The sequence below is a fragment of the Crassostrea angulata genome, chromosome 1 (assembly GCF_025612915.1).
Source record: "Crassostrea angulata isolate pt1a10 chromosome 1, ASM2561291v2, whole genome shotgun sequence".
NCBI lineage: Eukaryota > Metazoa > Mollusca > Bivalvia > Ostreida > Ostreidae > Magallana > Magallana angulata.
Window position 1 is genome coordinate 36297868 of NC_069111.1, and position 26068 is coordinate 36323935.

The 26068-nt window shown below is 31.5% G+C and overlaps 2 protein-coding genes across 4 annotated transcripts; both read right to left on the reverse strand.

Annotated features, from left to right (window-relative positions):
• Nucleotides 1–298: 298 nt before the first annotated feature.
• LOC128160874 (CD82 antigen-like) lies at nucleotides 299–18188 on the reverse strand. Of its 3 annotated transcripts, none has more exons than XM_052824183.1 (9): nucleotides 18032–18188; nucleotides 13780–13854; nucleotides 13352–13561; nucleotides 10590–10664; nucleotides 7978–8073; nucleotides 6928–6993; nucleotides 6525–6653; nucleotides 4220–4303; nucleotides 299–3593 (listed from the first exon to the last, which is right to left on the reverse strand). In XM_052824183.1, the coding sequence occupies exons 2-9, from the start codon at nucleotides 13840–13842 to the stop codon at nucleotides 3537–3539; spliced, it is 780 nt and encodes a 259-aa protein (XP_052680143.1). In that variant the 5' UTR covers nucleotides 13843–13854; nucleotides 18032–18188; the 3' UTR covers nucleotides 299–3536. The 3 variants fall into 3 exon arrangements, with proteins under 3 accessions (XP_052680143.1, XP_052680148.1, XP_052680151.1); XM_052824188.1 differs by lacking the exon at nucleotides 18032–18188 and adding an exon at nucleotides 16971–16991; XM_052824191.1 differs by lacking the exon at nucleotides 18032–18188 and adding an exon at nucleotides 14148–14514.
• Nucleotides 18189–20680: 2492 nt separating this feature from the next.
• Nucleotides 20681–24366, reverse strand: LOC128161016 (uncharacterized). Its single transcript, XM_052824285.1, has 3 exons — nucleotides 24212–24366; nucleotides 22607–22920; nucleotides 20681–21967 (listed from the first exon to the last, which is right to left on the reverse strand). The coding sequence occupies exons 2-3, from the start codon at nucleotides 22893–22895 to the stop codon at nucleotides 21807–21809; spliced, it is 450 nt and encodes a 149-aa protein (XP_052680245.1). The 5' UTR covers nucleotides 22896–22920; nucleotides 24212–24366; the 3' UTR covers nucleotides 20681–21806.
• Nucleotides 24367–26068: the final 1702 nt, after the last annotated feature.

Sequence of the window (26068 nt, forward strand, 5' to 3'; positions counted from 1 at the left end):
TACATATATATACATGTGCATCTACATTTCAAAATCTGGTACATTTATTTTCTTTATTTTTTGTCATGCAATATTTTTTTTATTTCTATCAATCCTGAATATCTCAACCTGATGTTCATGCGTTTTTGATTACATAAAAGAAGTTTTAGATTTAGGCGAAGTCACTATACTGTTCTTAATCAATATATACTGAATAATACTGGATATCTAATAAAACGTGCTAAGAAGAGTAGGGTTCGCCTGCACCTTTTTGAGATCAAAAGTACCGTAAGCTATGAAAAATAAACACAAAGCAAAATTTATCAACGAAAAGTACTCCTTTTTATTACTGAAAACCAGAATACACAACAATGAAATAAGAGTCTTGTTGTCAAAAATTAATGAACCACATTCTATGATATTATGCACTAATTACAGCCCTTATCTTACTAAATATTTAACTAGATGTATATAAAAAAATAAACAATACACAATAACAATAAACCATTGATATCTCTAGAGATGAAAACTGCAATAAAAATATTTTATAATATAACTGCTATATATAAGTAATATCAAAAGGAAATTGTATTCGTTCAATATCAATAATTCAACAATAGGTCTCTTTAGTCCCAGTTTATCTTGTTTGTTTGAATAATACTTCTTTCATTAAACCATATTCCATAATATTTTGATTACTAATAACGGTATCTCTTAACGGGACTTTCAAAATTACCGTAGCATTTAAAAGCTGGTTTTAAAATACTTGTAGCAAACAGGATAGAAAGTACAGCTAGCTTTAATACAAGTTATGTCATGGAGGATTTTACATCAAGAAATCTAAGCTTTGATGATAAAAGCGTGTAACCTAAGATCTTGACCTAATGTTTTATCACAAATTGTTGTCCACTTCTTTGGTAACAAGTAGTATATCTTCCAGTTTGTAGCCCTTGTCTAATAACAATTCTCAATATCATACAAATTTACCACCATCCAAAAAACATACTGTAAAAGTGGTTATTTTCATATATGTGTGGAGGAAGATTACACTTGTTACACATAACGCTTTAAACCGCGGAAATACACGCACATATATGGTAAAAAATCTAAACTTTTGTGAGGTAAATCAAGCATCCGCGTATCAAATACCCACGCAGATTGTTTGACTACTGTAGATACCTTAATTTACTTGAGTACTTAATTCCGCGAATCAACTGGTTTGCATCAAATCATGTCAGAATATAAAATACTGAACACCAAATTTTTAGCCTAGTTTCATTTAGTTTACATATGACCAATAATAAAAGCGAAATTTTAAATTAAAGGTGTGCTTCTTGCAAGTTTACGCAGATATTAATTCCTCACATTTAATTAGGAATCTACAGTATTGAAAACACGTACTTCACCACCAGTGTAAATAACCACTTTTACAGTAATACATGTACACTATGAAATTACCCAGTTAAAAACTCCGTACTTACTTGGTTAAAACTACCAATAAGTACAAGTAATTTGTGTCTCTGACCCTTGCGGTTCTTCAATGACACCTGATGGGGGTTAAATACCTGACTTGTCCCATTTGCATAATACATGTGGCTTTGACTATCAGTGTACAAAAATATAGGTACAACATGAACATGTTTAAGTGACTAAGTATAAGCTAGGTCGGGGTATCCCAGGGGGTTCCCCTAACCAAGAGGTAGGTCCACAGCACAGCTACACTATTTTTTGTTGTTGAAAAACTAAATTATTTTTATGGAATGATAATTAGAACCACAGTTATTCTATTTGTAACATTCCTCACCCAATGAAAAGCAATTTTTTTTTGCTATTTTGATGTTGAAAATGTTGCATTCTGATAACCATGTTTATGCTTATTGACATGCATTTCTGTTGCTGCCAAAAATGCTTTATCCTTATTTAACCACAATACGGTGTAAAGAATTCAAAATCTGTTAATAACAACAAATTCCAACATAGAGAAAGCATGTTAATCAAAGAAATCTAAGTCTATATGCATCACTTAGGTCTTAATAAATGTGTGCGACTCTGATAAGGTAAACATTGAATAAATATCTCAAGATAAATGTCCAACAGTTAATCGAAAAATTCTACAAACTTTTATAAATATACAACAGTTGATGGAAAACATTTACATATTTTCATAAATGTACAACAGTTGATGGAAAAGATCTTCAAAATTTTATCAAAAGCTTTGCAAGAAAAAAATCCCAAAGAAATAATACTATGTGATAAGGTAAATGGAACATTAAAGCTTAATAACAAAACATTCAATGGTAAAAATATGTATACTTACTATAGACAATAATTTATTTATAATTTACTCAGGTAAAAAATATATTCTAGAAGATATAAAAAGCCATGAAAATATTTGAAATACATTCAAGTTCAAATATAAATACACTGAACAATATAGTATATACTTTGTAAAATATATAATATTATATATGATAGTTATTGAAGGAAAAAGATTCCAACTTGAAAACTCAACTCTTATTCTTTTCAAAAAGTATTTAAATAACAACCAAATTTCAAGATAATTCTTATGATAAAAAAAATTCAACAAAATTGCGGCTGAACAGAAAAATTAAATTACATAGTAACATTAATTTTGCATATAAACGGTACATATATATATGAATGATAAAACAAAAATAATATACCTCCCATCTATACTCCTAATATAAAGAAAGTATAAGCAAGCTACTGCTTCCTATCTAAATCATGTAATTTTAAGAAAAAAAAGCTTGTTCACGAATTGAATTGTGCTTTTTAACATTTGGTCAAATTTTCAAAAAATTGTTACAAATACACTGCATTCAGAAATCAATAAAAATTGATCTCTACAATGATTAAACATGGATTTTCAAAACAAATTGCAGACAATGCAAAATGATGATGATTTTCTTCTAAAGGCACTACAATTTAATCGGGCAACTGCATTGAAAGAATCTATTTAAATTAGAATTTCTAAATGTTTGTCCTAGCAATAACCAATGAAATGGCTGCATATACATGTAAATGCAGTGAAATGATATCTGCCAATAAAGCTGAAATATCAGTACAACATACAAGAACCTGGTAATACAAGTAACAAATATCTTAGAACTCAGTCCGAGCAGTTCACAAACCAATCCAAGATTTTTTTCCTTCATTTTGTTTGCTCAAGTATAATCTAAGCAAAGATGTATGTACTTTTCAGTTAAAATGTAAATGATATTGTCACATATACAACAAAATATACTACCGATAAGTGATTGGTGAATGTAAATACTCATTATTTTAGGGCAGAATGAAGCAAATGCCAACCTTGGAATGGTTTTTTTTTTCATTTTCCCCATAATCACGAACAAAAACAGATGCTTCGAAAGCGGTCGTATAACAAGCATTGATAGCTGTCACAATGCCCCCTTCATTATACACGCTGAACAAGTATTACAAGTTTCTGTTTTAAAGCTGGTGTGAAAATATCCTGGTAAACACACAAAACAATGACAATGGTTGGATGAAAACTTCACATGTCCCCGGCACCTGCTCTAGTCATCCTTGTTGATTTCTCGACAAACGCAGAAGGCGAAAACGATTCCTATGACCTGGAATCATAATCAAATGATTGAAAAGTTCAATGCAAATGCAATTTTTGCTGAAAAAAAATTATATATCTGGTAGATATTGTAAACCAATTATCCCTAAGGAAAAACGTTTATGCTATGCTTGTAAATTATTAGTCGAAAATGAAAACCATTAACTGTCCTATGTATGACAGTTTTCGATTTCAATATTGAGATATTTTCAAAGATAAATTATACTGTAGTATTGATCCCATTAAAGAAATTGTTAATCCATGTGATTACGTTAGAATAATACAAAACGTCTATGTTTCTACTTAGATAAATGCTTAATTCAAAGAAAACAGTTTCAAGGACTATGAAGAATTTATAAAACTGTCTTGCATGCTATAGCCTTTATGTTATAATATTCTTTCGTCTGTCATTTGATTTCATTTTGACTGTATGCTAACATGGTGATGTCAATAAACCATTGAATATGAATATATACATTATATGTATCAGCAAAAACTGCTAGCGGAAGCTATTCTTATGTATAGGAAAAATAATTGGGGGGGGGGGGGGGGGGGGGGGGGTAATCAAGTTTTCAGTCATAGACTGGAGAAAAGTACATGCATATGTCACATCCAATCTGGAATGAAAAATGGTACCTCTAGAAATGCAATTCCAATTGCTACTCCAAATATAATCCAGTTGTATTCCATGATTAAATCTTTCAATCCATCCTTACATCCCTACAAAAGAATATGGATACACTGTTATAAAGGAAAAAAGGTTCACAAATGTACTAGATAGCTTTTTATGCATAAGCAAAATCAGTAAATCATTACGCGGGGGTGTTAAGGAAGCATATGGGCAATTTAGCGTCTTATTTTGACTGTTATATTCAAAATCGTGAAATTAAATAATTATTTTGAATAAGATCAAAAACTTAGTATTATCCTTTAAAATAGATGTCAGTGCAATAAAATCGGGTAGTACATTAATGCCACATTGGTGCATTATCATGTGACAACTATAAATAGCTTACGTATATTGATTTCATTAACATAAAATGAGATAGAACAACACTACCCCGCCGTTTCCAAGATAAAATAAGCATACCAAGTGAAAGCAAAACATCTCAGTTTAATCAAAACCGCTGATTAAATCCTATGTTTGTCCTTATTAAAAAGTTATTTATCCGGTTCTAGTAAAACCTTCCTAACTTTTATATAGATTGCACGGAAAACGGCAAATTGCATCAAAACAACACACAACATGGGATTCTAGCAGCACTTTTCAATTTAAGCATTGATCAAACTAACGATACGTATAAAATTTCATGTTCAATATATACAGGGTAGTGTTGTTCTAGTCGGATTTTTACACCCTAAACAACGACAGAGGAAAGCCTGGCCGAGAAATAAAAGCAAATTTACATACCTTTTAGCGAATGATTGATAAAACTAACATCTCCCCCAGTATTCTTATGTTCAATTCTCTATAAATCACACCACAATACTTTTTTAGAGTTCTTAGATTAGTTATATTTTGAATATGTTTACAATGCTTTCCGATCAAATTCACACGACATTCAACTTTTAGTCATGACGTCATCAATGTGTAAATCTACGTAACACAAACCACAGGTTCTTGAGGACAGGATCGACCCCCCCCCCCCCCCCCCCCCCCCCCCCCAGATTATAGACCCCCGGGACTTTATTATTTTTTTTTAAATTAAGTTTTAAATTAAATTATCTTTTTATGACATATTTATAATCTAATTTATACATTCATTGCCCAAAATTACTTAAAACAAATATTTTTTAAAAATCAGACCCTCTACATATATAATACAAGAAGGTTGCTAACTTCGTCCATCTAGAACCAACGGAAGTAAAGGTTTATCGCAAGGAAGATAACTCGTAACAGAATTTATTTTTTTCTCTTTTATGTCTTCCATTGTAATACACTCAGTATGAGTGCATTCTTTTAGATTTTCCAGTTCCCAAGACGATAAAAAAGTTTTCTTGGCTTGATTAGAATTATATTTCTTATGAATTGTACTTTTTTCGAGTTTGCCATGCAATTTCATAAATCTCTCAGAGATGTCTTCCTTGCGATAAAACCTCACTTCCGTTGGTTCTAGATGATTTGGTTCAAAACTTGCAACTTGTCGGTGAAAATTGTCCTATTTACCTAATAAATGTATTTACACGGGCATGGCATGCAGATATTCAGTGAAGGGAATTATCGGGCTACGACATGAGGTCACCGTTTTACTAGTAGATGTAGTTTGATAGTACATTTTAACAAATATTCATCGGCAGTGCCTCTCGGCTGGCAGACGAAGTTAGCAACCTTCTTGTATCATATGTACAGAGGGTCTGATTTTTTTTCAAAAATGTTTGTTTTATGTAATTTTGGGCAATGGATGAATAAATTAGATTAGAAATATGTCATATAAGGATAATTTAATAAAAAAGAACAATAAAGTCCCAGGGGTCTATATATTGGGGCTGGGGGGGGGGGGGGGGGTGGAAGGAGGGGGGGGGGGGTCGATCCTGTCCTCAAGCACCTGTGACACAAACTAATTTCTGGAAAAAAATTGTCTTCAGTATTTTTTATTTGCTTTTGATCTATGTTTTGTTGCTCAGATATTTGAATATGTACATAATAACTAAGATTTGTGATTTCATGGAATTACATGTAACTCAGATTCCATATGCTTCCTTAACACCCCGGCGTAAACAAAATGTATAACTTAAGAAAAATTCCCTAATGAAATCATCCTATTGCCATTCTAAGAATTTGCTACCCAAATGCAATGTTGCTAACATATATACAAATATTGGATATACAAATACTTATGTATGTGAATTTGATCAAATTGTGATTTCATTTTGAATATTTACTTTTACAATTATACATACATGTATGTATATGCATAGACAATGAAGTACATGTACTTGCCTTTGAATGATAGTAGCCTTCAGTTGCATTAAAGCATAATGTGGCATCCTTTGGCATGGCTGAATCCAGATCATCAATAGCTTTTGTTTTGTCAGTCAAAACACAGCAAGTAGATGGAAAGTCGACAGGCTACAGAGTACAGAAACATCACTAAACAAAAGAATGACTACAGACTGCTGAAAAAAGCACCCAATCAAGTGACCCAAGGGCCTTAATGCACAACTTCATCTAATTATAGAACAATAGAATAACAATATAACAATAAATATACTGATAATGCAAAATTGCATTTTTAGCTGAGGAAAATGTTATTAAAATATATCTCTTCCTGAGCATCTGACTGATAAACAGAGAATAATAAGTGACTCAGCTGACAAAAAAAAAAAAGAGAATATTTTCTTACTTGAGCATTGTATCTGATGCTCAGGTTTTTCCATGTTTCATAAGAATCTGATCCACAGCAATCCAACTACAAACATAGATAAAAAAAAGAATTATATATAACAAAGCATGCAACTGAGGAAAGTCCAGCTTTTAAAATATGTAAACATTTGGATTAATAAGCTTAAACAGAGAATCTGCCTTCGTAAACTAATATTTACATCTACTGAGTATGGTTCCCTCTATTTCTTACCTAGACTTTTAGTTACGGTAATTCATAGATCTAAAGAAACAGCCAGACTGAAATCACACCCCATTTATCGATTGGTTGAAATCTACAGTGGACTGAAATCTACACGCGTCAATTATTGATTGGTCGAAACCTACAGCGACCTAAGAAAAATCACAGACTGCACAAAATTATCATGATGATGTCAGACTCAAATTCCCACATGTCTGACATGAGACAATTTGGCTGTTTCTTTTAGCTAATGAACTGATGTACTTATTAACAGTAATTTAGTGAATTTTACTTATTTTTTTATTCAATTTATTAATTAGTTAAAAAGAGATGTAAATATAAACAATAAAATGCTTTCTTTGATGATTCATGAGGGTTATGAAGGTAGTGATCACTGCAAAAAATTTTTACGTATGTATTTTTTCTGCAACGTCACCCCCTTCATATCCCACATCAATCACCAAAGAAAGCATTTTATTGTTTAAATAAGTTAGCCTAGATCAAATTTTGCCCTATGAATGAGACACAAGAAGAATAAGACACAGAAACAATAGATTTAGCCATGAAAAAAAAAATACATTTGCTTGCGATATATCAAATGCATGTACCAGTTTTAATTTGGAAAGATTTATCTTTTAAGCTATTAAAGTTATCAATTTTTCAGACCTAGGTCTTGCTCGAAAGGATTTCTTATTAATAATACCATTACTGCTTTTTTAGCAATTGCTTATATTTCATTGTACTTCTTAATTCACTTTTACAGAAGCCAATGATTATAATATATCCTTATAATTAATGCTTCAATCGCTATGTTGACAGTCCAATACACACCTCAATCTGCACAAAGTCCCAAGCGTTCCTCACGTTCTTGCTTGTCTTGTATTTTTCCATGGTCTCCATTAGAAGATCATTCACTTTTGTTTCCACCTAAAAATACAAAATATTTGATATAGAGAAATTGAATTGAATTCATATATACATTTAAGAAATAAACAGCAAGTTAAAATGTTCACTCGGATATGAACTTGGTTGGTCACGTGATTAAATCCTGTGAAGCCCAAACGTTCTTGCTATGCTATGGGTTCATATAAGGAAGCATATTTGCAAATGTAAATATATGTAGTTGAAATAAATTGATCAGCAGTATATGCATTTGCGTCAAAATAAATTTCTGGTTCAAATAATACCATTATGATGTGTAATTTGTATTTTCATCTTCATGTACACTGTACATGTATCATCAAATCCATCTGATGGAATTAAATTCCACAAATGTAAAAAAAATTGGCATCCCATGTCCTAAAGAAATTGGGACAAAATGATCAATAATTTCTTGATATGTCATCACAATCACTTAAATTGCATTGAAAAAACTGCTTTTGATGCAATGTTAATTAATCAAAGCATACTGAATTTGATGCAGGTAATAGGATAGCAGGTTGTAAAATATACTTTTCGACATACATGTATTTTATAAGGCCTAAGTATTCAGTATTATTCAGGGGTTTTTTGTCCAATCTTCAGCAGTTAATAGAGTAAATTTACCACAATATGGTAACATTGAAATACAAAAGTTGCAAGTCCCTGTGCTTTTATGTAAAAATACTAAATCCTCAATGACATAATTTTTGCAATATTTGCATAGATTTATGAATTAATTTTGACATGTTCTCCCCAAAAGTTGTTAGTGTGGTCATTTTTCATCAATTGTTAAAACTGAAAATAATCTTAACGAACACCATAATATTTCAATACATGTTAATTTTCTATAATAATTGCAAAATGTTTGTAGACATTTGACTTTCCATCACTAGACAGGAGTTTCCTGTTATATTTTATAGGAAAAGAGATAAAAACAACTTATTATTAAAAGGGCTACTTGTATAACAAAAAATCTAATTTACTGTTAGTGTATTTCTCAATTGATTTTTTAATAACTCTTAAATGAATTAGGTCCATCATTCTTTTCACATGCATATGAAATACAATGAGAATGGGATATCGAATGTATTCTCTTATTGTGGCAGACTTAGATTGTTTCATTACAGGTAGGCATTAACAGTAAAAAAAAAGATAATAAACACCTATGATAGGTAATTTCTGAACAACTGAAACTCTACTCCCACTACTTTTTTTCCCAATCAATCTGAACAATGCACTTCTATAATCAATAGCTCATTGAATGACTGAATAAGGTGTGCTTTACAAATAAATGAAACATAACTGCTGATGTCAACACAAGCATTTATGTGAAAGCTGCATGAAATCAATTAAATACCACCAAGATGCCAATTGAAAGCCTGCATGAGTATGCTATTTTTATAGCATGTATATAATTAATTGGGTTTTCTCGCTATGATACATGAGCGGTGTATTTATACCAGTCCTTATTTGTCAATCTCCTTTCTTTAAGTGCATTTTCACCCTGAATGCTGCAATGTATTTGTTTCAGGTACCAGTACATGTTGCTCATAGCTTTGAGGATGCTTGACAACCTGTGACTTCTAATTTTTATGACTGTCACAGTATGTCACAACATGACTAATAGAACGCATTGTGAAACAGTTTATATTGCCAAAATGTGTTGTCTATCTCTGTGGCGCAATGGGTGTAGCTTCAATCTACCAATCTGCCGGTCCCGAGTTCAAATACTGCAGGGACTTTTATTTTCAGGAATAGTGGTACAGTTTAAAAACTCGATTTTTTCCCCCAAAATTGAATTTTTCCGTCATCAAATCAAACACATATCTTTCAGTAATTTAGAAGTTGGGGTTTGTATGCAGAACTTTTCCCAGTTTTGATTATTATTGAATCAATACAGAAGTTTCATTAATTTTTCGTGGACATCACTTTGAGTGGATTTAGTGAGCACCACTGTTTCAAGAATATGTGAATTTTGGCCAATGATACTATCAATACAATATGTTATTTGATATTGCACTTCAACGAACATTTAAACTCATGGATCAAGTCAACAACAATATATTAGAAAATTGGTATTCAACAATTTATGATGAAACCTAACAATAAAGTCCATTGTATGGCATTGTAATTGTAATATATTATGTACAAGGAGAGGACTTTTTAAGTTTTTGGAACTTGTGTCCAATCCTTTTGGCATTAGTCAATAAAATATGTTCAACTCATAAAGTCCATACTTATTTAAACAATTAACATTTCACTATACAGTAAAAATGAAACTAGCCTAATGGTTTTCCCCATCTATATAACTATAAATTATTTTAAATTAGATCACTTAAAAATAGTAATTACTTTTTAATTCCTACCGTCTTGTCTACAGGTACAAATATTTTTTATTGAAATAGTTTCATTTGCTGAAATAAGCAGAATACGGGTTAAAACTACCAGATATCATACATATGTAATGAATGCTGGCCATCCTTCAGTACTGTCAGTACTTTGATTTTGTAGCTGTTGGTTACCTTATCCTTGTACAGAAATCCAAAGACAGCAGCTGCAATCTCTCCTCCAATGATGATCATCAGGAAAAAGATGTACTGAAAAAATATTAATGGAATTTAGTACAGTTTTCCTGTTTTTGCATTACATATATTATGTATTTGATAAGAGAAAATGCAAAATAAAAAAGAGGCTGACATTTAAATATTATTGTTGTGCCTATGAGATTATGAACTTATTAGGTGACTCAGGTGACCTAAAAAGTGCGATTTATGTGTGTACATGTTCATTAAAAAAATAATCACATGAGTTAGCATTGATAACTCATAGTAACTAAATCCAATTAAAATTTCTGTAAAATTGGCCTATATCCTTAGGTTTATTGATTTATGCTTAATTTTTATATATTCAATCCCCTTTCAACTCTTCATTTTTTATGTTTCATTTTCACTCTTTTCATATGCACGTATATAAATCTCTAACACACGATGAACTGATATTTGTGTTAAGTAGATTAAAATGAACGATTTGACTAAACAGGAGAAAATCTAATGAAACAATTGAAAATATCGAAAAGTCTCAAATTACGGAATTTACACTCTACTCAGATCTTCGTCACGTCATAAGCTTTTTTATATAAATAGAAACCAATATTAATATTGACGGTTCCAACATCTAAAACCAGTGCGAATCTGAAAGGTCATTCGTGTCTATAGTGCTAATCTTTCCTAAGCGGCTGAAAATCAGGTCAGAATTATTGCAAAAATAAAGTTCCATGTGTTCAAATTGTCTTCTAGACTATGTGTATATTGAAAAATACCAGTGAGAGCAACTGACTAACAATAATTAAATCTTAGTGTTTATGTCTAAATACTGGAAAAAAAAAATCAAACACCTGTTTGTAGCTGGTCTTTTATCAATTAATGTTGGTTTCTAAACCCACTGGTGATATACAATATCATCACAGCGTACTGGTATTATAAAAAATTAATCATTCGCAATTATTTCTGAATCAGGCAAACGTGATAAATCAATATGTGAAATATCAAACATTGACAACTTTTGTATCAGTTATTCAACTCTTCCTAGACGTCAGGAAAATACTGAGGGTTTATCAGCATCCATATTTATGTGAAAATCTATTCAAATATCAGTTTTAAACTTTCAATCTAGTTAAAGAAAAAAATATAATCTTTTAATGATGTGTTCAATTTACATGCACTTGTTCAAATAATTTCTTTTTAAATAATTGGAAAAAGAAATATCATACATTGTTTAGTTAATGGCAGTTTTCTCTGTATACCGGTACATGCTTACACCACCAGTGTCACATTGACTAATCTTTTTATCTTAACCAGGGTAAGTGTCGCCTTACATAGCGTTGGATTAGAACCACACCCTTTTCAGAGAGTCTGTATTGAAAGGTTGCCTTGGATACTGATAAGAACAGAAATGGTTTTTCCAATTACTCATCAAGACCGAGTAATTAAATTAAATCTACAGGTACATTTAATCCTTTTTTCCTCAAGTATATTACGTCTTTTTTTCCCATTCACTTCAGTTTTCACTCTCTAATTAAACTGAATTTACACTTTAAGCTTAACAAAATATATTTTTAGCTGCACATACTGCAATTTACATTCACTTTTATTTGTAAATTCATGCCATAAGATCCTGGTACAGAGGAAAGATGCCTTTTAGCCAGGTTAAAAGCTCTCGTGATTGTGTTACTATGAGATTTAACCTGGTCCTGCTGTCCCCACCATTTTCAGAACACTCAACTCAGTCCTAAACTCAAATCCTTAAAAACGAAGTTCAGGCTGAGTATTAGCTTGAGAAAAGTTGGTGAGGGCGAGGCAGTTATGTGGGCTGGTCTGACTTTTATGCTTGGCTTTGAAATGATATTTACAAAAGAACAGATCTGATCCCAATAGTTGACAGCTGGTATTAAGTACATATATGTACCTCAAGGTCTAATATCTTTAACAAAAAAATACCATCTATGTAATGTAATTCAATAAAACCTACACTGTTGACACATCCTATATATTTACCATAATCAATTGTCAAGAGTCCTTTTGTGGGTGTCTTTTTTTACTTTTTCCAATAGTTGCAATTGCTTAATTTTAATTGGTTCATTGTGTTGTACAGTAAAAGTTGAAAGAAAAGAGGCATTATTTTATGTTGAAAAGTCAATACAATGAACTACATTCAATTTTTCTTTCTCTTGATGATGAGAGTCTGTTCATCATATAAGGAAATTATTCAATCGACTGCTAGCTCACTATATCTTTACGTCACAAGCTTACAATCCCCATTTTTCTCTTTATTGATCACTTAAATGAAATCTCTCTCAATTAATTGTGTATATATTTAGTCTGCATTGCAAGCAAATTTATATATTTTCTGGAAATTTTTTGCTGATGGCTGAGGTTGTACAATTCTATATTTGTGATCTCAGGAAAACCTGATCTTGTCCTGATCATCAACTACAGATCAAACTTTGATATATTGACTTAGTTCATGTGTATTAACAGAAAGTATTAAGTGACAAAGGGCTTCATTGATTCAGAGAGCACTTGTACACAGAAACTACTGCCTTAACAAACACATTACCGGTAGTAACGATTTTATTATCTTTACATAAACAGCAAAATGTTGAGCAAAATAATAAGCTGTTTCCATTTGACATGTATGGATAAAAAGTCCTAGAATTCTATGTACCCATTCATCATCACGTAATGATGCAATAAAGATTTCGAAATACTTGACTATTTGAACTTACAAATCCCAGAAGACACTTGCTCTCCCGGACTGCCCCGCAACAGCCACAGAATCCTACGAGGAACACAAAGGCTCCAAATGCAATGAGGACATAGACTGCATAGTCGAAATACGGGTCCTCCGTGTCAACCTCAATCACGTCCAGGTAGGAGTTAATGTTCTTGTCCACTTTGAACCAAATCCCTAAACCAAGGAGTGCAGCACCAGAAAGCTATCAAGCAAACAAAATATTATATGTACACAGTTGAAAAAATTTTTTAAAAACTTAAATGGAGCAAATAAAACTTTCTTTCATACAGTACAATACTTGAATATTTTTTTAATCGAAAAAAAAAACAACATGTGGATCCAAATCTTTTAATATTATTTGCTAATTAACTTCTACAAATGAACTATAATCAACAGAAATGTATTTCCCTATTATCTCACCCAAAAAAGGATGTTGAACAATATCAACAGACATCTTGCAATGGAATTACAGCAGCCAGCCATTTTTAACGATTTCTACAAATATATTAACATAAACTTTATAATAATTGTGTGTGCAAATGTAGAACAAAAGTTTGTTTTTTCAAGACACTATTCTACACTTTCTACAAATAAAAAAGAAATGTGCCATTTTTTACAACATTGTGGTCCCTAAAAAAGATATCAATTTTCACAAAACTTAAGAAGAGATAACCTCTAGCAAAAGAGGATTAATTGATGACTGTACATTCAAGATTTTAAGGATGATAACAAAAGGAAAGCCTCCACATAATCATTTAATGCATTCAAAGTTTATGCTGACAAAATACCTGTGGGCATTTACCAACTAGTCTGATCCTCTTAACTCAAAATCCATGTAAAGCACACCACGTGAAAAAAAAGTAATGGGGTAAAAAGTTACAGTCCAAGTGGTTTAAAAGATAACACTTCATGAGGCAGATTTTAAATGACACTTGAAATGTCATCTGAATACTTTCCTGTTCATCCTTAATGATAGGCCGTTAACAATATACATACAATGTATGTCTATGATATACAGGTATGCACATACATGTAACACAGGTCTGGAGCAAAAAAATGTACCTGTACCTGGTAACAAAACATCTTGTACCTTTAAGTTTCACCCACAGGCTCCTGATGTTAAAAACCTTTCTTTAATAAAATTATCCACTATACTATGATAATAATAAGTTTTGATCGTCACATTTTGAATTATTTAGATCGGCTGCAATTCATGCATATATAATTAAAAGATTAAAAAATATTCCTTCTCAGAGTTCTCCACATACTACTTTTATGTGTAAACTTATGCATAATCTGTACGAATTAACAATACAACTGTTCCTTTCATTAAAAACATTGTCAAAATTCTGTCTTCTGCCTCTCATATCAATTATGGATACCACAAGAAAAGGGAGATAATAGTACAAAGGATAATTTTATCATTAATAAAAGAAATATCTTTAAACATCAGACGCCTGCGCTTTCACCTTTGGTTGAAGCAACCAACTAATGTAGTGATTGAGTAATATTTTTTCAATTTGATGAAATTCCACGAATGAAACTGATAACTTCTGCATTCTACATCATCTGTATATAAATTCTGTATATTCAAACTTTCATACAATGCTTACTGGTATACAAGTAATGCCTTTAGTACAAGAAGCAAAATTTCAGATGTAATATGCTATTACTTTTGATGAATCAATGGATTTTTTTTCTATGTAATGCTATGGCTTGCCCAAAGCTCTTAGTCCATGGGTTTGAAATGAAAGGTGTTAATTTGTATTAAATCTGACTGTTACATCTACAACCACTGTCCACATTTATACAACAGCATGTGACAGCTGTGACTTAAATATTTATACATGTGTCAACATGTTATGTAATGTATAAACATTAACAAAGAATGTTACAAACCACTTAGAATTAAAAGTTTTATTAAGTTTCAATAGCTGACCTTAAGGGCTTGCTGGGCCAGGAAGTTTTAAGTATCAGTTCAAGAGCTTAACACATCTTAAAATCTGAGATAATGAGTAATTTACAACATTACTTGTTTTTTAAAATTTCTGTTTACCGGGTATTTATTTTTAAAGAATAATTCAAGTGGGTTTTTTTTGTTGCACTTTCTGAAACTTAAACCTTGTCAGTTGTGAAACTAGGCAGATGGCTTCCTCTGTGTAACACTCTAACATTATTTTATCACTGAATAACTAACATCAATGGAGTTTAATATGAACAAACTTTATCTCTGAATATGATTTTTTTTTTATCAGATAAAATCATGGACAAATTTTAAATGCAAAATTATAGATGTATCTGTTTAATATATCTATATTTGAAGAGTTTCAAATAATTAAAAAAAACTAGAGCAAAGCTCGTTGCAAAGCAACGAGTGGGTCTTCCGTTAATGTCGGAAGTAAAGCTGGAAGTTCCTGTAAGAAGCAGAGCACTTAAACCAATAACAAGAGTAACTAAAATAAAAAGATGAAATAATCGAATTATTCCTGGTACGACTTAACAAAATACGACTGATTTTAAGTACGACGTAACAAAAACCTTTCCGATTTCAAGAACGACTTAACAAAAAAAATCCGAATATGTTGAAGTACGACTTCGCAATTATTTTTGGTACGAGTTAATTTTACTTTGAACATTACGCTATTTTTTAAACCAAGGACGCGGAATCAAAATTTCCGGAAAAATCAATTTTTAAACCCCGATATCTCTGTAATGCATCGTCCGATTTAAAAACGGATTTCAGTTTTGAACTCAGCATGAAAGTTACTGTAAGATACGTACGTAAAATTGTTTAAATTGAAAAACATGTAAATTCAAAAAAATTGGTTTTGCTTCCGGTTTCGACCGGAAGTGTCCGAATTGAGTTTCCAGCCTTATGTCATAAGTAAAACGATAGTTGTACCTTCTCTGTAAATCTCATAGCTTTATCTTAAATCAAAAATGAGAAAAGCTTCGGACAAAATCACTTTTTAAAACGTGAAAAACGTCAATATCTGACGAAATTGATGACGTCATCAATTAATTTTTTCACATCATAGAGATCTTTTAAATACACATTAAAGCTGTAAATTTCAAAACAATCGATGCAAGCGTTTTTGAAATATTTGAGTTGGAAAAAAAATAAAAAGAATAATAATAATAAGAATAAGAAAAAAAAGAAACCGTAGAAAAACAAAAGGGTCTTCCGTTGGAAACGGAAGACCCTAATAATAACATTGTCTCAATATCTAAAAAAGAAAATCCTCCTTTTATTCTTATCTTCACCTGTGTATTGATAGTTTGATAGCATCATGCAAAATTATTTTAATAAACCTTGAAGATGATGGTATAAAAATTCTATAAGGAAGAAAATACTCAAATCCAATAGCTGCAGGCCTGTAGTTCCTGGACTAAACAAATTTGGGTTGACAACCTGGGAGCTACAGTGCCACCCATTGAAAAAAATAGTGTTTATTGCGCACAAAAATCTGCACTAGTTTTGGACGGGTCAACCTTATTTACACGCAAATTCTGTGGATAAAATTAGCAATGTTAAATTCTTTATGCAAATTTACTACTGATATCATCTCTATACTTGCCTGATTAGACTTTCTCTGGAACACGCTACCTACCTCGGAAAATTAAGTCTGTTAAATTTACATTGAGATCGAGAGTCACCATTTGTACATGTAAACAAACTACATCACTTCAATTTACAGGGCTGGTGATGATGTTTAAAAGACTATCATGCAGAGGCAAGTAAAGTGAAAAAATATCAATACTGGCGGGTGACCAGTTCTCGCCGAGTACCATTTCTCGCCAGTACATTGTGACGTCATTTTATCAACACATAAAATTATAGACAAAAAATGACGTCAAAATGTACTGGTGAAATTGGTACTCGGCGAGAACTGGTCGCACGCTATTAGTAAATTGCATGAAGAATTTAATGGTACTAATTTTTTCCACAGAATTTGTCAATGATAACAAACAAGGTTTCAGATCAGGAGATACAGACCTGCAGCTTAAGATCCATAAATATTATTTATCAATTTTTTGTGACTTAATTTGTTGGGTTAGTATTTATTTATCTAGAATGTTAGTTTGTGTCTGATACAAGAATGGTCACAGTTCACTGTTTAAATGTTAAATAAATGAGATATATGTACTATAGACATTAATAGCTATATTATAGATATATATATATTTATATCTACTTTACAATTATATAAATTTGACCCAATTTTGTAAACCAAAAAAAACCCAACTAATTAAAGTAAATTTGAGTATATATCGGATGTCCTGGATATAAGTTTACAAATACATTCTATGTAGACTATGTAACCCTAGCTTAATTGAACAGAACTCGTGGTGCTGTGTGACAACCGGTTCTGGCAAATCTCGTAATCACCATGACCAAGATCCAAGGTGTAACGTTACCGTAAAACTTAATATTGGGAAACTGTCAAAGCACACAGAACTTATATGAATAGCTGATGAATAACACGTTACAAATCACTGATGAAAATTGTTAACGGAGAATACTCTGCTTGAATATTTCTAAATATATCCTAGCATCCAACTATTTCAAGAGCTGTCAAAACAAAAACGATATCATTTTTCGTGTCATACTGTTGTTTATAATGAATAAAGAGAATAAATAAGCTACTTAATTTCAAAATATTATATATACCTTTCAAAAGAATCTGCTTGGAAAATACACAGGTATCACGATTTCTATCTACTGACCACTTGGGCGTGTTTTGCTTTCTCCCAATGCGACAGCACCATCTAGCGGACACACTATTCATAGAATCTCGATACCGAGCCCGATTTCACAATCGATTCTGAAACTCGTGACTAAACAAGTTGAATGTGGGTGGGTTTGCAATTCATCCATATCATTATTCAATAAAATACTCCAAAAATTGCATCATTCATATTTTACTAATATTTTTCACTTTAACTTGTACATTTTTTAAATTGTTTAAGAGGTTTTTTTTTTCTATTAAAGGCTGAGACAACCCTTAAGAAACATTTATGAGTTTATAATACATGTATTGTTTTCTACTCTAAGGAATGCTATGATAAATTATTCAGATTGTTAAAACGGAAAATTTTCAACCACTTCTTTAAATATTGTAAATAAAAAAAAGAAAATAAGAGAGAACAACCTAAAATCACTTCATGTGAATAACTGGTTCAGACGAATAAAAGCAAGAGTGTTTAATTTATATTATAGTGATGCTAAATATCTAAAATAAAATTAAAATCATTGCATTGGATAGGAAGTATCAGGGTATAGCTACCGTATAATAATGACCAGAATATTCGCAAATAGATGTTATTGGATGTTTTTCTCCCTTCACTTAAATGCAACTTTTCTATTGCAAAGTACAATACATGTAGGCTATATTGTTTCACAATCATTTCAGCCATCGGCTAAATTAAATATCATAAATTGATGTATAAAAAAACCCAAAAAAACATTTCTTTATAATATATGTATTGGTTTTTTCTAGGTAATTCTGAAAAAAAAAATACTCATATTATCAAAACGGGAAATTTTCATCCAATTCTTTAAATATTGTACAAAAAAACTTAAATCTCTCCATGTGATTAATTGGCTCAGACGAATAAAAGCGAGAGAGTTTAATTTATATTTATAGTAATGCCAAATATTGAAAATAAAATCATTGCATTGGATAGGAAGTATAATATCCCTTTTAATGACTTGTTGAATTTACAAAAATGAGCTAAACATAGTTTCATAGTTAATATTAAACTAGGTTCAGTGGCGGATTCAAGAGGGGGGCGCACCATACTCCTATTAATCATACTGCTTCTCGCAAAGAAAATGTACAACTTGCGAGCCTTTATCTTTTAATTATCAACCTTTTTGGAAACTCTTCGGATTTCTCTATAATAGACTGATTTCAACGGTGTAGTATGAAGAAAACTTGTGGGTTCAATGTGTAACGTATATAGAAAACCCATTTTAGTTTATACGCTCTCCGTGGGTTCAAATGAGACCATGTTACCCACCTTCAAGTAATTAGTCACACTATCTATTGTTTTAACGACTCTTCCATGTTATAATACAAAATACCCTAAAAGTGTCATGATGTAAATTTTGAATTTACCGGGTGGCAGTAAATACAAAATTTAAATGACAAAAGTATGAATTTGAAGCCTTCATTTTTACCCTACAAAATCTCTATAATTCATGAGCTTCCGGGGGTTTCGACGGCCCCAGACCGCCTGCCTAAAACTCAGTGGGCGCCCTGGGCCTCTTACCTCAAATCCTGGAACCGCCCCTGAGGTTTATCGAATGCACGTAAACTACATTTTACGAAACATGTTCTTTTAAGTGCCGAATCACTCACTCACTCACTCAATCCTCTCTGCGCCACCAGGTGCTTGAGGCGTCTACAAGGCTTTCCACCTGGCTAGGTGCTGTCTCCATGGACAGGCCTCTGCTTTTAAGATCAGTTCTTCTCCAGGTCTCCTTTGGCCGGCCTAAGTGCCGAATCGTTATAAACTTAATTAATTAGAGTAATCATCTGTAAAACTATATTGAACGGATGTAAACTACAGTTTACGAAAGCTAGTGTAAATTAATCTTTCTGAAAAAGCAGTAGATTTTGCGTCTGTTATAACTGTTAATCACAGTTTCACAATTCGCAAAGCTATATTTATTAGATAACTCTAATTATAATCAAGAGTTGTTAACCGTAGTTTAAAATCGTAAAATCAAATTGATCCTGCGGATAAACTATGTTTTGCAATCGGAAATAAGTGGTTGTTTTCAGTGTTAATTAATATAGTTATATTCTCCTTCACTTCGTTCGTCCGAATATAAAATAATTATACTCTATTATAGTATGAATATCAGGTGCTGAACCATTAAAAATTACAAACTCATAAAATTAATATGAATCGCTGAAACATAGATTATTACCTTAACGATCATGGTTTACATAGTAACATGAAATATAGATTAACGTCGTTTACTTTACAGACCACAGTTCGTAAACAATAGTTTACAGTTGCACGATTACTTTACAATTAAATTAATTAGTGTCTAAAAATGAACTTAACATACCACATGCACATGTAGATTACAAGCTACATGGCATCTCTCTCTCCCCTCTCTCTCACAAGTAGATTACAAGCTACATGGTATATCTCTCCTATCGCTTAGTTAATTAATTAATTTATTTATTATCTTTGTAGGAGAAGACCCATACAAGTTTGGTATATTTATTACAGCTAAGGAACAGTGAATCTGTGATCATAATGTCAACTCTCTCTATAAGTTTGTAAAATATAAAGAAAAGGAGCATGTTCATGTTTATTATTTGTTTGTTACAAAAAGAGTACAAAGACTTCTAGGTACAAATGTACATTGATATATTATATACAGACAAATATTGGAAGAATAATTAATTTGTTGCACTTGAAGATATCGTCGAAAAATGGCACATTCTATAGCAACATCATAAAAGATATTCCCCTTGATTTTTAATCACATTCTTTTAAAAGAAAATTCCTTCTCAGCGAAGCTTGTTTGAATTTTGTGTAGGGTGAAGGGGGTGAGAAAATTGATATACCTGTATATAAAAATTAGCATTTTAATAAATGATTATTACATAAATCTAATTTAGCAAATGATAAAAAAGTTGACAGGTTTATGAAGCATTTCATATTAATCACATTGTAACATACTGATTGATTTTTTGTCCAATTACATAAAAAACGGAACATTTAAAGGAGCATGTAAAGAAGAAAGCAATAAAACTTTTTAAAAAATGTTTTTAAGAGTTCAATACAATATATAATTCTTTTTCCATTCCATTCATAACAATTTGGTTTGCGGCATCCATGCAATGGAAAATCATATCCAACAATGATAAAATAATCACATGCTTTGATATGTCAATATAAAAATCATGATATTGATTAATGGGTACATTTACAAATGACAGCTAAAATTCATTGTTATATACAAAATATATATGCTAAAAATTTGTCAGACCAGTATAGTGTATTTATCTCAGAATGACATTAAAATATATGGCAGAATTCCCTTATGAAAACCCAGTTTTAGAAATTGCAAAAAAGCATACCAATACTAAGAGTACCAGTATTTCCCTGACACTTTAAAAAAGAACAAATTCTAGCAGCATCAATAAATTACATACCGGTAATACTTATACGGAAAAAAATATTTAAAACCAGAAATTTGATTCTTTGTAAATCTGAGCACTTTTCATATCTAAAGTACCTTAACCACAATATATATGTATGTTGCATATATATCACTTTCATATATATTTTCACAGTCCTCCAAATACACATATTTCAACTGTCTGGACTATGTGTTCAAGTTCTAAGAATAATTATAAATATGAACCACATGCAAGAACTAAGGAATGTATCTTGTACAATGATTAGCCCAATGCCCTCTAGTAGTAGAACTTCATGTGGTAGTGGATGAGTTGTGCTGCTATCAGGAGCAGGACTATAATCATTGATATGATCCCACCCATCGCTGTGCCTTTGGCATACGCCCCGTACTTGGACGCCTTGATGTATTTACACCTGTTGAAGTAGTCCTTGGACATTTCTGAAATTATTGAAAAATACTTTCTTATGCCAGCCTGATGACGAGCAAATATGTGTGTAACTGAAAATTCTCAATTATCTCAAGAGTTCATGGATAGATCATATCAATGGCAAGACAAGGATTATTGCTAGGGTTAATTGGATTTTCACTTCTGATATATATGCTTTATGTACATTCACAGAGTCATTCATAGTAAGGTTGATAAATTGAAATATTCAGTTTTTCAGAATCTTGAATATAAGATGTACAGTATTTTTTTTTTTAAGAAATGTTTCATTGGGTATGAACTTTGTATGTGATCAAATATGATTTAATTGGGAAACCCGAGTACCTTCCAGCTTTAAATGATTTGAAATCATCAAAAATCCTCTGATAATTATAAGCTTTATTCCTCTCTTCATCATGAGAGTGTGATAGACAGAAGAACAAAGCATAATTTGATATTATCAAATAAATTTGTGCATGCCATCTCTCTCTCTCTCTCTCTCTCGCTCTCTCTCTCTCTCAATGTCATTATCAATGATATGTGACAGGAATAATAAAAAAAAATTTTTTTTTGGTTATGTAATTCTCATTCAGTCCCTATGAGCAAGATAAATTGTCTATAAAAGAGTTTTTTCTTTGAATACCAATACTCACGTGAAAGAAAAATTGCAATGACTCCAAAAATAGGGTTTATGAATACAGAAAACATGGCAATTCCAAAATTATCAGCTGGTCTCTTTTCAGGGTTTGGTGCGTTTTGAACAATTGGGAGGAATGTTGAGGCCTGGGAGGGGGTGTACATGGACAGTAAACTCTTGTGACTGCCATAGGGGGTGATGGACGCCTGAGAGGAGTAGTAGGAGGGGTACTGTCGCAGTTCATACATGCTCCCCGTTTCCGACTCGGAGGCATAGCCCCGAGGCTGTGACAAATACTGTGACATGATGACAGTTATTTACTGTGATAGTCTGAAATAGAAAAAAAAAATTGTTTTTGGTGAGTTATAAAGAACTGCAATTGCAAGCAAGTCAAAATTGTAAATATTTAATGCAATATCTATTCATTCTACTCCTTTTTTTCTTGCAACTTCAGGAAAAAGACATACTTAGTTATTTTAATCAGTATGTGCAAGGTCAGATAAAATTTTAGAACAGACACTGTAATAGTGTGATCACATTAATAACATGTTTATGGGAAAATTAAAATTTGCAAAGCAAAAGTACCCAGTAAGGTATTTTTTAGCTGTGTGTTGGAGAAGACACGGAGATATACCAAGGAGTCAAGACAAGAGATTTGTGTTAAAATATGTCTTATATTGGTGGATACATTGGGGGATCTCTAGAAAAATACAACATTGCTGAAGCAAAGAAATTTCCAGTCAGTAACCAGAAATATATCAAAATATAAACAGCTAAATCCTACTACCAAAACATTCAAAATATTATATTTTCATGAGTTTATGTCTTATGAACAATATCAAAAGAGGAGTTTTAGGAGGCAGTCGTGGCTACCCATCATCCTAGATTTTGCTGGTGTTTTATAGCTGGCCTATATATTTTCTATATATCAGTCTTATTTTTCAATTTTTTGTCACAAAGATTTCTAAATTCTATGCACATTTTTCATAACACAATAAACTTTTGGTTTAAGATCAATATACTAATATGTAGTTCTCAAAGTAACGTCCATTTTTCAACAACAAAACACACTAATGGCGGAGTTGCCAATCTCTGTTATTTATGTCTCTGCAGAAACTGATTGTGTCTTTCCCAGCACACAGATTTAAAAAATTGCCATATTTATCTTCTTATAAAGTTTAGTAATGATATATCAAAATTTCAGATTTTCAATATTAAAAATAGAATAATTTTTACATCTGTATATTAAATATCTCATTTAGAATATTGTATCCTAAACATTGTTTTGAATTAAGTTTGGCTATTTGGTCCCAGCCTGGTAAAAGTTGCAAAGTAGTAAAAACAAAAAAGAAAGGAAAGTGGTTATTAATATAATGACCAAAAATACTTCATTGACAATTAAATATTTAGCTATTAGTATGAAACAACAAAATACTTTACATTTTAATTCAGTAAAAAACACCGAGATACCTGTGTGAACATAATAATATAAACATTTTGTTGCGTGATTACCAAACGCGGAATTGAAACGCACTGTTTACCTGTGTTCAGGTATTGGTCACACAAGGGAACCTAAAACTCATTTATTAACTTTTATCATAATTGAAAATATTATTCTTACCCTTCTTGACGCTGAAGCTCTTGTCACATCTGCTTCAATTCAAACGTGAAACTTTTCTTCTACATTATTTTCAAACCATCCAGCCATTGCAGGTAAAACGGAAGTGAAGCGGAAGTTTATGAGTATATAAGTGGGCATGCGCACAGGTGAGAAATACATGACACATGAATCACACCTTTATTTTACGTTTGTATACTATTCAGTACCCCCACCCCCTTAAGAAACACAAAGGCAAATAACTTTGCATACACTAAACAGGAGCTATATGTTACAGACCTTTAAGTTATAAATATTATATATTTATTTAAAATATTATTTATTTATTTATTTATCTATTTATTTATCTATTTTATTTATTTATTTATTTATTTATTCACCTATTCATTCTTTTTTTGGAGTTGATTTTAATCAACTCTCCTATGCAGTTACTCAGACAAACTGAGAGTGAAACAGTGTTTGGACCTCAGCACAAATCATTGCTGCTGACAAGACTTAGTTCTTGAAAATAATTGATGAATTCGATGTAATGTATGCTAAAGCATTGATTTTCAAGGAAACTTACTTATAAATACCTTGAAAATAGTCAGATTTTAAGTACAAACAATTTAAATATTTTTTGTAGTAGTATGTATTCCTACGCCAGAGTTCAATATAGTCTCGTTCAACTCGACGCTCGGCTGTCTCCGTAAATCCTTGTCGGAGATTTACGGTGTCAGCTGAGCGTTTGGTTGAACGAGACTAGAGTTCAATATTGTTTGGATCCATACAACTTTCGAGAAATATTTCTATTAATGATACATAGTTTGATTGAATTAATTTTATCTTTAAATAATATTTAACATGATTCATATGGGGCCGGGTTTCTCGACATTCTTGTCGAGAAAGTAAAAAAATTCATATTCTATAAATGTGCGTAATTCAAATTAGAAACTACATGTACTTGTCATGCAAAGTAACATATCATTGATTTTAAAATAAATAAACATCGACAAAATCAACTCCCGTCAGTTCTTCAGTACTTTGATCTATTCATTGTCTGCTGAAAAGTTAATACAATAAAATCGATTATTATAAGTAAATAAATATATGTACAAAAATTATACTCCATACGACATAACATTGTATTGATTATGCATATGGAAAAACGGCTAGATAGATATGATATAGATGTCACACTGAAATTTAATATGTATGTTTTGGCCTGTGTGGTATACCAAATATACGCATGCATCAGTAGTATTAGGGTCTTCCGTTTCCAACGGAAGACCCTATTGTTTTTGTTAGGTTTCTTTTTCTCTATTTTTCACTATTATTAGGGTCTTCCGTTTCCAACGGAAGACCCTCTTGTTATTCTATTGTTTCTTTTTATTAGGGTCTTCCGTTTCCAACGGAAGACCCTCTTGTTATTCTATTGTTTCTTTTTAGGGTCTTCCGTTTCCAACGGAAGACCCTCTTGTTATTCTATTGTTTCTTTTTATTATTATTATTATTATTATTCTTTTTCTTTATTTTTCTGACTTTTTTAAAGCTTAATATCTCAAAAAGTTTTCAACGGATTCACATGAAATTTTCAGGGATTATGAAGTATCACTGTCCCTTAAAGGTGTTAAATTTTAAATTACAACTTCACTTCCGTTTTTACGTTACGTCAATTTTTAAATTTTAAAAAAGTGATTTTGTCCAGGGCGTTTTTCGAAAATGCTTCAAGATAGAGACTTGGAATTTTCTGTGTTGAAGCATTGATCGTTTTTATTTGGACATAAGGCTGGAATTTAGTTTCCGTCACTTCCGGTCCAAACCGGAAGTGTTTTAAAATTTTCGAATTTTCGAATTTTTCGTTTTAATTTCAAATGTTCA

What these genes read in the sequence shown, in the direction of transcription:
- LOC128160874 (XM_052824183.1), bottom strand. Translation starts at nt 13,842, where the DNA reads ATGGCTGGCTGCTGTAATTCCATTGCAAGATGTCTGTTGATATTGTTC. An exon ending in TGTTCAACATCCTTTTTTGG is followed by an intron (nt 13,562 to 13,779) that starts GTGAGATAATAG and finishes TTTGCTTGATAG; the next exon opens with CTTTCTGGTGCTGCACTCCT. An exon ending in GATTTCTGTACAAGGATAAG is followed by an intron (nt 8,074 to 10,589) that starts GTAACCAACAGC and finishes TTGTATTTTTAG; the next exon opens with GTGGAAACAAAAGTGAATGA.
- LOC128161016 (XM_052824285.1), bottom strand. Translation starts at nt 22,895, where the DNA reads ATGTCACAGTATTTGTCACAGCCTCGGGGCTATGCCTCCGAGTCGGAA. An exon ending in CATTGCAATTTTTCTTTCAC is followed by an intron (nt 21,968 to 22,606) that starts GTGAGTATTGGT and finishes CAATAATTTCAG; the next exon opens with AAATGTCCAAGGACTACTTC.